General features: G+C 34.4%; 1 protein-coding gene and 1 pseudogene across 3 annotated transcripts; both read right to left on the bottom strand.

The window, feature by feature from the left end:
• Positions 1 to 383: 383 nt before the first annotated feature.
• Positions 384 to 3096, bottom strand: LOC131933172 (venom protein 164-like). 3 transcript variants are annotated; one of them, XR_009384875.1, is made up of 5 exons: positions 2986 to 3096; positions 2451 to 2607; positions 1266 to 1400; positions 894 to 975; positions 384 to 833 (listed from the first exon to the last, which is right to left on the bottom strand). XR_009384875.1 is itself a non-coding variant. In XM_059289963.1 (5 exons), the coding sequence occupies exons 1-4, from the start codon at positions 3028 to 3030 to the stop codon at positions 956 to 958; spliced, it is 357 nt and encodes a 118-aa protein (XP_059145946.1). In that variant the 5' UTR covers positions 3031 to 3096; the 3' UTR covers positions 384 to 828; positions 919 to 955. The 3 variants fall into 3 exon arrangements, 2 of the variants coding, with proteins under 2 accessions (XP_059145946.1, XP_059145945.1); XM_059289963.1 differs by having other exon boundaries at positions 384 to 828; positions 919 to 975; XM_059289962.1 differs by lacking the exon at positions 384 to 833 and having other exon boundaries at positions 859 to 975.
• A 7620-nt stretch (positions 3097 to 10716) lies between these two features.
• Positions 10717 to 11889, bottom strand: LOC131933171 (nucleosome assembly protein 1-like 1; annotated as a pseudogene).
• Between the last annotated feature and the right edge of the window lie 2311 nt (positions 11890 to 14200).

Raw genomic sequence — 14200 nt, 5'->3', positions numbered from 1 at the left:
TAAGTTAGAAGTGCATAATTTTAAAGTTATTTTCTTTTTAATCTGAATTTTATTTCAGCTCCAGATAAAACTGCAGAATACACGTAGGCTGAACTTTACAAGTATGTCCTAAAGGGCTGGTAAGTAGGTCACCAACCAGTTCTACGGCTCAATAAAACCTGCATGAGCCATAGAACTGGTTGGTGACCTACTTACCAGCCCTATATCAAGCAAGGTTAAAGCTCTCTTCTCCCCCCCCCCCCTGAATTACCATCACGTGAACTACTCACTGACCACAACTAATCAAGCGATGTTTGAGTTGCATAAATTGTTTGTACAGGAAATATTTTGTCCTAAGCACAGTAACAAAAATACATAAGAGAGCTGAAAATGTACTTTGAATCTTTATTTATTTGAACTGTTTGTAAACAAAGCATGGCATTTTATTACAACTTGAACATATGTGGTGTGTACACAGGTATCTGTACACAGGTGTTGTGTTCATGTGTTTACGTCTGTTTGTGTAAACTTTTATTCTTGCATCAAATTTTGTTGTATCAAATTCTCTTCTCACTTTTTTTGTTGTATCAAATTCTCTTCTCACTTTTTTTGTTGTATCAAATTCTCTTCTCACTTTTTTTTGTTGTATCAAATTCTCTTCTCACTTTTTTTTGTTGTATCAAATTCTCTTCTCACTTTTTTTGTTGTATCAAATTCTCTTCTCACTTTTTTTGTTGTATCAAATTCTCTTCTCACTTTTTTTTGTTGTATCAAATTCTCTTCTCACTTTTTTTTGTTGTATCAAATTCTCTTCTCACTTTTTTTGTTGTATCAAATTCTCTTCTCACTTTTTTGTTGTATGAAATTCTCTTCTCATTTCTTTTTTGTTGTATCAAATTCTCTTCTCACTTTTTTGTTGTATCAAATTCTCTTCTCACTCCATTGAATCCATTGCTGGTTGACTTCGGTGGTTGATTTAGTCCCAAGTACAAATACCTACAAGGGGAAATATATTTTAATTATAAAGAAATTAAACTGAAAATTAGATAGTACTACAGCTAACTAAAACACATATAAGCCAGAGTCAATAATCTAATGTTAGATTTCAAATTTTAGTTCAGAACTGGGAAAGTTTTTAAATATAAAAAAAATATTTAATTCTTTGTCAGCAACATGTATTATATAAAAAAATTATAAAAACTTCCCTCGATACACAAGAGCCTAAACATTGCACGGCTATAGTATCAAACCAACACTTCAAAAACAAACAAAAAAAAGTTACTCACCTAAAGGTCCGTATGTTGGATGACTTTTGCCCTCAAGTCTGGAACAGGAAGTGCCAAAACCACACGGACAGAGGTCATAGCTGGTCACAATAGCCTGGGGGTCAGGGCGTGGGTTCACCTGCTTCCAGTAGCATGCTGCAAGTAAAATGTTATATAAAATACGTCATCAACCGTTGTATACAATACGTCAGTAAACCGTTATATACAACACGTCAGTAAACCGTTATATACAATACGTCAGCACAATATATATTATAAGTCAGCAAACCGTTATATACAATACGGCCATCATAAGCAAGTACACAGTAACTGATCTGGAAGCAGAAGCTGATTGGTTAGCTTCGTGTTCTCTAGCTGGAGACACGTGACCAGTGGAGGTGTAACGATATTTGTAGCACAAATGTCACACCCCACACAACCCTCCAGCACACTCACAACCAACTCCCCACTAAACAGCTCACAATATATCAAAGATGGTGTTATATGAGAAGTAGTGAAATCAAGAGGGCATCAGTATAACAAATAAAAACACATGTAATATAGTTGTGTAGCAATTTTACACTCAACTTGACAGAACACCATTTCATCTTTAGCTTATTAAAGAGGAGATATTTTACGATTTTAAAATAAGTGTTTTTGATATATTCAAGGGTATACTTTTAAAATTTATAAATGAAGAAGGCATACACTACTTAGAGATTGGTTAACCACTAGCAATATAGGCATGTGTTTAGCGCATTAATGGAAGCTAGAGAGAGAGAGAGAGAGAGAGGTGTGGGGGGGGGGGGGGGGGTTAACAACACACAAATATATATAATATTTTCATTGAGAAAAAATATATCAAACAAGGCTGGGTACTTCATCGTAATTGAAAAACGGATTTAAAAAATTAGCATTTCTTCTAGACCAAACATATTTTGAAGATATCATGAAAATGTTAAATATCTTAAAATTAACTAAATTTAACTAAATTTTCCTTAGTTAATTTGGGCGGGGCGGGGGATGGGTGTTGGGTTGAAATCCTGAGGTGCTTATTGCAGTTCAGAACGTGAACCCAGTCAGTGTTTCTACCAGACTTTTTTCTCTCCCCCCCCCCTCCCCCCCCCCCCCCCCCCGAAGAGATGCCTCGAAGAAACTCTGAACCCAGCCCTGACCAGAAGAGAAATGTACCAAGCTATCACTAACTTTGTCTGGACGCCTGCAGAGGTTTACACGCGCCACGGTTGATTGTCTTGTTGAGTACACAACAGTTTCCGCTTGGGCAGTCACTGGCACGGAGACATCCAGGTTTGGGGGTGGGGGGAGCGGGGGTTTTACGATCCTCGTCAGCCGATACTAAAACCTAAAAGAAATTGGAAAAAAATATAATGAAATAATTACGGCACATTTCAGTAACTCCGACACACCTACAAAATATCTGATATAGTTTAACGAGTTCTTTCAATATTTTCTAGACACAACTGTGTGAGTTGTTTTAATATGCTGCAATTTAATATCTAGACAAAATTCACTTCATTGTGACAGTAAAATCAATGAGTTCAGAAAATTGTTTTATTCAAATATAGCGACGTGTACATATTTACTGTTATATATATATATATATATATATATATATATATATATATATATATATATATATATATATATATATATATATATATATATATATATATATACACATATAAACCGGTACTGATTGTAGCCATACGAATATACATACCGTCAAGCATAGTGCAAGAAAAACGTGAAACATGATGGCTGACATCTCAGTTTGTCTATAGAAATCTTCTGTCTGTCTGTCGTGGTGTACAGTTCCTCAGGTGAAGCAGTGACATTGTCTACAATCTGATGGCTATTTATACAGTTACTCTCTGATGTAATACATTAATTTTCCTCACTGTTTTTTTTTCTTTTGTCCGAGTGTAGGGTCATTAAATTACTCATTAATTAGTACAGTCAGATCCTGTTTCAAGGCAAACAATGTAAAACTTATATATTTTTTTCACCTAACCTTCACAGATGACTTTTGCCCTCTATACAACGCATGTTGACACTATGTTGACATGTTGATATTATGTTGACATGTTGTCACTATGTTGACTTTATGTTGCCATCACGTGAACAGAAAATTAGCAAGAGAATCTATATAAAGCGTTATACCTTCGAATGGACAACAATATTGTATGGAATCCGCCATTATTGTTGTAAAAAGTAAATTGATCATGTGACGTCACTATAAAGTCATTGTTCTGAACTTTTATAATTAATGTGGTTAATCTACCAATAAATCAATCAATTAATTTATTAACGTCTTTAAATTAATTTTACCTACACTACCGCGTGAAAACCTTGAGTGTACGTAAATCACTCAGTGAAATAATGAGGAATAACACACTACGGTGACCACCCATGTGTCAGGGATGTAGAGGGGCGCTCTCGGGAGCCTCCAGTTACACTACCGCAGAGGTGCCGTGTACGGTCCCTGGCTACTTAAAACTAACATAGGCGCCATCGTGCTCATAGGATGACTCAGAGTGCTGAATAGTATCCTGTTAACAATGATGCAGATTGCGTCATTCGCCAAAAATGAACAGGATTTTTTCTTTAATTTCTTTTATTTTTAAACGTCAAAGAAGATTTATTGTAGATTTAACAAATCTTGTGACAATGACATTTTAACACATTTTGTGAGCTGAGGATGTTTGAGCAAATCTTTAAAAATCTTTTATAGATTGCGAAACAAATGTACAAATGTTTGTATTCTGATAAATAAAAGACTCAAACTATTTCACAATATGAAAATTAAAATTAAAAAAAAAAAACACAAAAGATATGAAATGTTTTTTGTTTTATTTTAATTTAATGATGAGTTTTATGTGTGTTAGGAATATAAAAAAATGCATATCATCAAAATTTCAAACATTTAAACGACAACTGTTTATATTTAATTAACACACACACTCTCTCTCTGTCTATATATACACAAACACACACACACACACACACACACACACATATATATATATATATATATATTTATTTATTTATTTATTTATTTAAATTTATATACTGATATATATTGACATATAAAGCTTGTGTAGAAACATGAAATTTTGAACACATTATACTGATGAGAATTCTAACAAGTGAACACATGTGCTTGTAAGACAAAAAAAATGAGTATGATAGATCCACATTTAAAAAAATATGAAACAGATTTTTCTCTAAGACAATATTAGTTAAAGAACAAAACAATGTATATTCTATTGCAAGTTAACTCCTGCTTTAGACCCAAAAAGTTGCATACATTCAAAACCTAACGTTGGTGTAACAAATTTTACCTACTCTATCACAATGCAACTCTGGTTTTGGGATCCTACCCTTAATCTTTAACTTTTTTTTAAAATGATAGTTAACCAACCAAATTTACTTAGGGAAGAAATACTTTGTAGTCAACACTTTATCAAAGAAACTTACTACACATTACATAAAAAAAAACCTAAATAAATTGAATTATAACCATACATAATTTTACAAGTTACAAAACACCGAAAAAAATATTGCAGTCTGAAAATATAGAAACAGACAAGTGAAAAATCAAAAAGAAATTAAATGAGTGTATATATATATATATATATATATATATATATATATATATATATATATATATATATATATATATATATTCAATTTCAATTGAGCAATCAAGTGATTGATATACTACTATCTATACTACTAAACTATTCCCAAAATAGAATAAACATGTAGACCACATAACATTCGTCACACAAGCAATTCACACATACAAACGAATTAACATTTACCAACATCAATTAACATAAATAAACCCACTGAGGATCGGTATCGACAGTCAGTCTATTGACCAACATAGAATGCACTTAAACCCGAACTAAGCGGGTAACCAAATTTTATACCAAACTCACACAGAATAAATATACAACACCAAGTTCACAATACACACTAAAATTACATGAATGATCGAACACACTGCCAGTGGTGGCGCGAGGTCGGGTGTCACCCGGTAAGGCATTTAATTGTGTCACCCCCAGAGGCGTATCGACCCTTCCAGGGGACAAACTTTCAATTTTCGATTTGCACACCCCTCATACTTTCGAATTCCACCCCCTCCCCCTCAAACTTTCGATTTGCACTTTTTAAAAGACTATTTAACACTCGAATTAATCACTTAATTAAGTGGAATTATCATTTTTCTCTATATATTTTGCTATTTTTTGCCTTGGTGTCACCCCCCTAAATGGTGTCACCCGATGCGGTCCGCACCTCCCGCCATCCACCCCCTCGCTATGCCTCTGCACAATCCTATATGGTTCTATAAAGATAAATTAAAACCAATGCCATTTATTAAACTAACGGTGAACACTCTAACAATGAACACTCAAGCACGGTGTATTGTAAAATAGCACCAAACACACCAGCAAGTTAAGGAACACCAGGGAATGGAATTATGAAAGACAACAATTAAGAATAGAAACAAACTGGTAAAAAATAATTTACCATATATGCAGTGGCGTCGCTAGGTCGGGTGTCACCCGGTTCGCCACCTTATGGTTTCACCTCACCCCCCCCCCCCCCCCCCCACCACAACCACCAAAAAAAGCTATGTATATAGTTATCATTGGTGTCAGCCCCTTCCATTTTGCCAAATGGCGTGAATTTGTGCACACATGACTTAAATCCACCTACAGTTCAAGTGAAAAATTGCAACTTTTTCATATTAAATTATCAGTGATTGAAAATATTCAACTAAACTTTTTCGCTGTAAATTTTGCAGTTAGTGTCATAACTCCCCCCCCCCCCCCGTCAATGATAGCTTTAAAGTGTTAATAGTAAACATGTTTATCTATAGTCGGTTATTAATACAGCTGGGTAGCACTGTAGTGAGCGGGTTTATAGCATGGTATCACCCCGCCCCCTTCCTCCGTCCCTTGTCGGTAGCGTCAATTTGTACCAAAAATATTTTTTTAACTCTAATTAGTCCATCATTTTGCAAATTTTGGTCTTGGTTTCAGCCCCTACATGGCGTCACCCGGTGCGGTCAGCACCCCCCCCCCCCTCTGCCCCAGCCTTGCAACGCCTCTGCATATATGTAAACTACGAATTCGATATAATACATTACTGAAACAATAATCAAGCTATCGTGTTTACAGACAGACAGACAGACAGACACATACACATACATTCACATAGGGGCAGGATTTCAGTTTTTACGTGTAGAAATTGATCCAAATCTCGATTCCGATGTTTACACGAGAAAGTGGGGAGGTGTGAAACAGTGAAAACTAGCAAATTCTTATTTAATTTGTGTGCACGGTTACAATATTTTCTCTATACTAAATAATACATTACTAGAAACGAAAAAGAAAAAAATCGACTTTTTTTACCAGACTAGAGTCTAGAGTTCTAGACCGTGACTGTTGGTACTAAATGCAGTCTCTTAAAACAAGTTTAGTATTTTCGAGGACTATACCACAAGGCTTTGTCTCAGTCGGAACAACTTTTATTTTGCGAAACATCTTTTGCCTAGTCTGGTTGTGACCTGCTCTTTAAGCCTGAAAATGAACTCTTTTTTTAATGAACTAGACGGGTGTTAGACATTTTGTTAAAATGTTTTCTTTTTACAACTCTTCGTGTTTCTCTTGAATGTAAAAGTTTTGTTCGTTCTGACTTTCGCCCAATTTCAGCAAGCTAGTCAGCAATCTCTCATCCTCGTACTTGGGTATTGCACGGGTTTCACTGCAGCATTGCCATTCTGCAGATATTGCTTAACTTTTAAAAAGCTGTCCTGAGTTATTAGAAATAGGAGGCTCTTGTGTATTTGAGATACTGCATGACAGATCTGGTATCTGGGAGAAAGGCTATGTATATCATTGCTTCATTATCTGCTCTAAAGTTATCAGAAAAGCTACTTGAGGCAATTGACTTTACTAAGCTTTCCACTTTGCCATTTATAATGGCATCTTCAGCTGAGCCAACTGTGTATACACTAATCCAAGTATTGCTGGGTTCTATTCTTTAATGAGCTTGTGTGTTATTTTTAAAAATTCTCCTTGATGGCAGTCAGATAGTGTTTCCTATGGGTCTATTGAGTCTCTGGTGGTTAATGGACACAAGGTGTAGGTACCAAGGTGAAGAAACATTTTAATTTTTTTAATTGTTTCGAGTTTAATGTTTCTAAATTTTTTACCTACCATCTGGTGCTCTAGCACTGTCTTTTTGGTAGATTGTATACCCTGAGGACCCCCAGAGCTATAGCAGCGGGAGTGTAAACTCCTGGTAGGTTCAACCACACTAGGAACTTGTGGGTCAGACGAAAAATAGCATCCTGGTTTCCCAGTTTGGGAGTTGAACCTCAATTACAAAAAAGAAAACATCCACAACAGAAACCAAAGCAGAAAGAGCTTCCTGTGTCCTATGCACTGATGGGAAAAGATGATGAAGATGTCATTTTTTTTTTTACAAATATTTTTGGAGTCTGTTCGATGGGATGGGCTTCTAGACTTTCTGTTTTAGTGTATAATTTTCCAATGCTTCCGGTGCAGTGAATTCTGGATGAATATTTTTCCCTTCTTTCTTCAATCGAAACCAGCGCTTTTTGTATGTGGTTCGCATAACTCTGAGTTCAATACTTTGTACTTTGTAAATTTTTCTAAAATTAGTTTTGGCTGCTGAGCCTAATTCTGCAGCGACAAATTCCAGGATTTGTCTAACATAGTTTTTGTAGGTTTATTCCGGCATGTGAAGAAATGTTAGTTTTTTCAGTAATAGATGTCGTCAGTGCTTTTACTCTCCTTATTTACAATTTGTTTTTTCCCAGTGAGTTGCGTGTCTGAATGTGGACCATGCTTAGTGGGATAGTCATATTTTTCTAGCAATGAGTTGTCTCCAGCTAGCTTCATCGTTGGGTGTTTTGTTGATAGATTGTAGATTAAGAATGTTTTTTTTCAGTTGGTTTTAATTACCAAGCCACACATTTGGCCAATTTGCTGAGCTAGGTCAGTGATACCTGAAGCCAGAATTTTGATGAACCATTATTATGTTATGTGATGATTAGTACATGCTGCTTTTTAAAATTTCTTTGGTATACTTAGTTATAACACATTAATGTAGATTAAGAAAGGACGAAGGCCTCTTTTGGCTTGCATACAGACTAATGCTTTATAGTTGGTGAGGTATCCTTTGAGGTAGTTGTTAGATATGAGATGGTTTATTAGTTTTAAAGCTTTGCTCTTAGATCTTGTCATTTTATGCTTTAATTTTCAGTTGATCTGCTTTTTCTAAAGCTAGCCTGTTTATCAACTTGTAGATTGTTTGATTTAAGAATATTTTACTACCCTTACAAAATTAATGCAGCTTGTTGAAATTATTGTGGGTTAGCTGGCCACTTTATTCCTAGGTTTTCCTTGATTTTCAAGAGGGTTGATGCTTGTTTTTCTCCAGCTAAATGAGATATTTTCCAGACTTCCGGCTTTCGGTGAATATTTGGAACATTTTTTAGCGATGGGGTCCATGTGGGTTACATATCAAGTTTGATTTTGTCAGTGCATGGAGCTTGCTTTGCTTTTCGGAGCTTCAATGGTCATCTAGCTCTTTAAAGTTCATTGGTGCTACAATTCAAGTAGAGAAGTCAACGGGGAGGCATTAAGTAATTTCTTTTTATTACTTTCGTTTCTTTTATAACCCCTTTGACTCTTCAGTGGCTGTTATTTATTGATCAGACATAACTGAAATGGTTTATATATTATTTTGCTGCTTCTTTTTCAGTTTAGATCTTAATTTTATTTTATTTGTTTTAATTACTTTCAGTTAATCTGTTTTTTCTTCTTCGTTTAGTTTTTATGCCATACTCCAAAGTTTTTGCAAATCTCAACCAAAATAGGGCTTACTTTTTCCATGGAAGCATGTCCTTAGATCATTCTTAGATGAGGATCGATAGCTGGAGACAGCAACACATCTAAGAATGAAAACTCCAAAAAATCAAACCAAGCCTTGTAGTTTGTTTTAGATGGACACAAGCTACGGAAGCAAATCCAGAAAGAAATCTGAGTAAGCTGCCTATATGGTGTATAACAGGTTGACATGTAATAATTAGTTGTGTTGGAGTAAATCCCATCCAACATTATAATTAAGAGCAAAGAATAAATACTTTTATTTTTGTTATCTTCTAATGTGGTTCAATATTCTCATTCATGTCGGAATAGATTGATTAGCTGCTAGTAGACTTGCTTTGGGGAAGTTTTGTACGACTTGCTTAAGTGTTTTGTTATGCAGTTGATTGGTCTACAATTCTGAGAGAATATGGAAAAGCTTTTAATTGGCTTTTCTGTAGCTTTATCTAGCAAGGGAGGAAGTTTCTGTCGGCCTATTTGATGATTCTATGAGGATGATGGTTCGTCTGTTGTCACTTGTGTCTAGTTGATCTGCAACTTCTCGTTTGTTTTTCTGGAAATTTTTATTTAAAGCAAAAGCTGTGTCGAAGGCTGAATTGCTCTAGCGTAGTAAGTTTCTTGGGAGACGGCAAAATTAATAGCCGGGGATTGGATGAAATGGAAGGATATGGTTGAGGCACTATGTTCCACAAGGAGCAAAGAGGACTAAGTCAAGTCAAGTAAGTTTCTTTATGTTAAAGTTTGTTTAGTAGAATAAGCACATTTTCTGATCGTTTCTTCAATTTCCTTTAGCATTGAGGTCATGGTACCCTTACTCCGAGAGTGACCATCCACAATGATGCAATCTTCTTTGCTTGGCAGAGAACTGCGGTTTAGTCTATCAGGTCGACAGTAGTAATTAATCATACTTTGCCTACCTTCGGGGAAAATGAGTTTAGTACTCATTTGCTCAGATTTGATGAGATAGGCATAGTGGTATTTTTTGTTGATATGTCATGTTTTTTATCAAGATTACAAAGTCTCTTTTGGTTCTGGTTTCTATACCTTGTCTTATGTCTGTGTAGCAAATAACTCGTTGTTAGGCTGAAAAAAAAACAGAGGTGTCAAAATAATATCACAAACATTTAAAATAAATGAATTTAAAATGGGATACTTATTTATAAAATGTTTGGCTACGTAGGATTAATGAGAACAAGAAGTGTTGAACTGAGTTTTAGATGGATTAAATTTTGGTTAATAAAGTTTTAAAGTGTGTGTATTCAGCTTTATTGCAGGGACAGCCCGGGTAAATATGTATGTACTATGTAGCAATGCAGGTTTAAATTGAAGGTAAGTTTTGCAAAAATAGAAGTTGTTCTTGTTGGGTTTTTTTTGGTCAATTTTAAGATTTTATCTGGAAGTAAACAAAAAGTGGAGCAAGTCATTGGACATCTTTTATGTCTGAAGTAATTGTGAAGTTTGTGTTTCGTCTTGGTTGATTATTACAATTTTCTTTAAAACTAGTGGCCCATTCATTCACCGTTCTATTGCTGTTTGCAATCATTAGTTTTGCCTTGGGCCTCAGGGTTAAAATCTACATCTGCTTCTTCATCATATTATTCATCTTCACCCTCCTTATTTTCATCATTTTCATAATCATCATTGTCTATGGCCTCTCCCGTGAAAAAAAGAACTGCCCTAGGCATTATCCTCTCTCTTATAAAATGGCCAATCTCGAAATCAGCACCTAATAAGACCTTTACTTCTTCATCCCTCTGTGAACCTTCGGGAACTGCAGGTGGGTTAAATAAATTGAAGAAAGAAACTGCTTGAACTTGTTTTGTAACAGCTCTTGTAAAACCTCATCCTTTATGTTTTTGTTTCTTTTTTATCTGTTTACAGTGACGTTTTTCCCTTTGGTCCAGTTAATATTGCACCCAGTGCACTTAATGATTTCTTGACCCTCATAAGAAAATGGATCTTGAGGGTCTGTTTCATAATGTCTAATTAGTACTGGGTCTGTAAAGTATTTATTGGGCTAAAAATGAAATTCTAATGTGAAACCTTCAGGGTCTTTATCATGTATAATAACTTAGGTGTCTTGTAAATGAGTCAAAATTGGTCCATCGTGTTCCTGTACCATTTCAGAAAGCATATCTACATTAATGAATACTGTTAACCAAAAACTAGGAATACTTTAACATCCTCTTGATTTTTCTCCTCAATATCCCCCCCCCCCTGGCTTCTTTGGCATCCCTAATATAAAGCTTATCTTTTAGTTCTCCAGTTATGTTTTCTTCCTCATCCTTTTCATCATCTTCTTCCTCACTGGAACAATCACATTCCTCATCACTGGAGTCTCTACTAGCAGTTGAAGTCTTTTCTCTTTTGAAACAACTGTGATTACTTTGGTGCATATTTCCATTCCAAGGCATTGACCTCTTTATAAAATTCAGCTTCAACATCAATAACCTCATTCTGTAGCTTTGAAGAGCCCTGAAACGTCGTTTGACCTCTTTGGGCAAACTCTGAATATAATCAGACAGAGAACCATTAATAGAACACAGCTTATCTTGAAGTGCTGCTAAGACACCTGGGATTTTCATCAACTGATTTGCTATTGCCTGACTATCACCACCTTTCCCTATTTCTTCGGCATGATCTTCCACTTCCGCTTATTCGACTGCATCACTTGAAAGTTTATCTGGCTCTGACATTTTCCGGCTCTGATACTTTATTAGTTTCCAAGGCCTTGTTATACTTAGGATATGTGTTTTTATTGCAGTTTTAATATTTTAAAAGGTCTTTGCAGTTACAAATATTTTTTTTGTAAATATGCTTAATGGACAAGACTACTGTTTATAAAATAGGCTAAACAAAAATTTATAAATTTTTAGATGCATAATCCTGTCAAATTTAAAATATAATAAAACCATGTTCGTTTTCTCTAAAGAAAAACACAAAACACATTTAATTATGTTTATCTAATGAAACAATTCTTACATTATTTAATATTTGATTACCAATTCCGTTGTTTACTTGACCAACATTGAGGGGCAACAAGATATTATTATGATGATGGTAATTGGCAGCAATATCAATGTCGTCATCTGTATCCAGAGTAGCCTGTCGGACAAATGCTGCCGATTTTAAATGCACACCTAAATTATGTAAATCATCTATCAACTGCTGATTAGGTGCTGCCTGTAAAAATAAAGCCATTCCAATAAATAACAACAAATAACCCTTCTGAAAATTTAAAGCTTAGAAATTTGTAAAATTTAAAAAAAATAAAAGGCTTTATTAATGAATTGTGTTAGCCATTTTCTCGGAAGTCGGAAAGAGAATAAGACGGGCAAAATGCGATAGTATTTTCTGATTGGTCTAAAAATATAGGCCACCTTCCCAGCATTCTGACGTCTTTACAGAAATCCGCAACTATATATATATATATATATATATATATATATATATATATATATATATATATATATATATATATATATAAATATATATATATATATATATTCTAGGTTAAATCATTCCATAGGAACTGAGCATAAAAACACTCTTTAATTTTGTTTAATTCACAAATCACATTTGTTTTTTCTGATTAGTCTAAAAATATAGACTACCTACCCAGCTTTCAATCGTCTTTACAGAAATTCGCAACTATATATATATATATATATATATATATATATATATATATATATATATATATATATATATCCTCTAGATTAAATCATTCTATAGGAACTGAGTATAAAAACACTCTTTAATTTTGTTTAGTTCACAAATCACATTTGTTGACTTTCACACTAATTTAGAATACAGAAAAAATGAAAAGTCGTAATCTAACATGAATTACATCAATGCGCTTCTAACCAGCGCTACCACAAAAAGAAACTGAAAACTTGTTATTTAGGCCCACTTATTATTTCGACACTGGCCAATGGTAAATACGCATTAGACCTAGAAAATATCCTTCTTAAAGTAGTGTTTCGATTATCGATTACTGAATCATGTATCAGAGTATGACGTATTAGTCGCTAGGAGCCCTGCAATATAATACAAAAGGTTGGTTTCAGTCTCGGGTCTTTTTACACTCAACACTAAAGGCATGTTCAGAACACTGCGGTGCAAAGCGTGTTCACGATATAGCAAAACATGTAGGAAATACAACGGATGACGAAAAGCTAAAAGTTGTGCTTTTTTTTTTAAATTTTAGTGAAAGTTATTCTTTTTAAAACACCATTTACCAATTACAAAGGCAATTTTACGTGACTTTGTGTACATAACTATTAAATAAGCAAGCATTTATACAAAACAGTAACTTCACATTAAATACTCCACACACACAGCTTTTTAGGGGGGGGGGAATTAAACCACTGAAAAGAAGGAAATTTTAAAATATTTTTCTAATTTGCAGTAGTGTACTCCCCTATCCCTATGTATCAATAAAACATTACTCGCCAGAATGGGTTTAAAAGTTGTGACATGTATCAAGTATGAAGACATCTCCAAGTGTAAAATGTGTTCACACGATACATAATATGATGGCAGGTCCCACCCTTTTTTTCTAAAGTTATAAAAAATAGTCTTTCTTGACAATAACCTGTATATAAAATCTAATGCTTAAATGTGAAATTGTGTTCACCTAAATTAACCGGTACTCATGTTCTAGCCTTTTGAGAAACATGAAGTAGAGTAAGCACCACATTCGGTTACCGGAAATCGCTCAAAAGTTGAAAGAATACTACAAATGGAATATAATACTTATATATAAAATTTCGTCAACCTAACTGAAAACATAATAATGTTATCGTGTTTACGGCTGTTAATGGCTGTTCTCGTTACTTAAAATTAATTTATCAGGCGAAGGAGCGACTAATCGGTCCTATTACGTATGTCTATTTTCAATTAGCCCATATAACCAATTTTTATACTGAACGGATCGATCCAGTTCTCACTACGCATATTTTATTATGAGCCAACCACAACCAACTAACGGAATGAATATAGATA

The sequence above is a fragment of the Physella acuta genome, unplaced genomic scaffold, assembly GCF_028476545.2.
Source record: "Physella acuta isolate Inbredline_101_S28 unplaced genomic scaffold, ASM2847654v3 ptg002385l, whole genome shotgun sequence".
Classification (NCBI taxonomy): domain Eukaryota; kingdom Metazoa; phylum Mollusca; class Gastropoda; family Physidae; genus Physella; species Physella acuta.
Note: the sequence above shows the minus strand (reverse complement) of the source record. Positions and strands in the feature narration are given on the sequence as shown.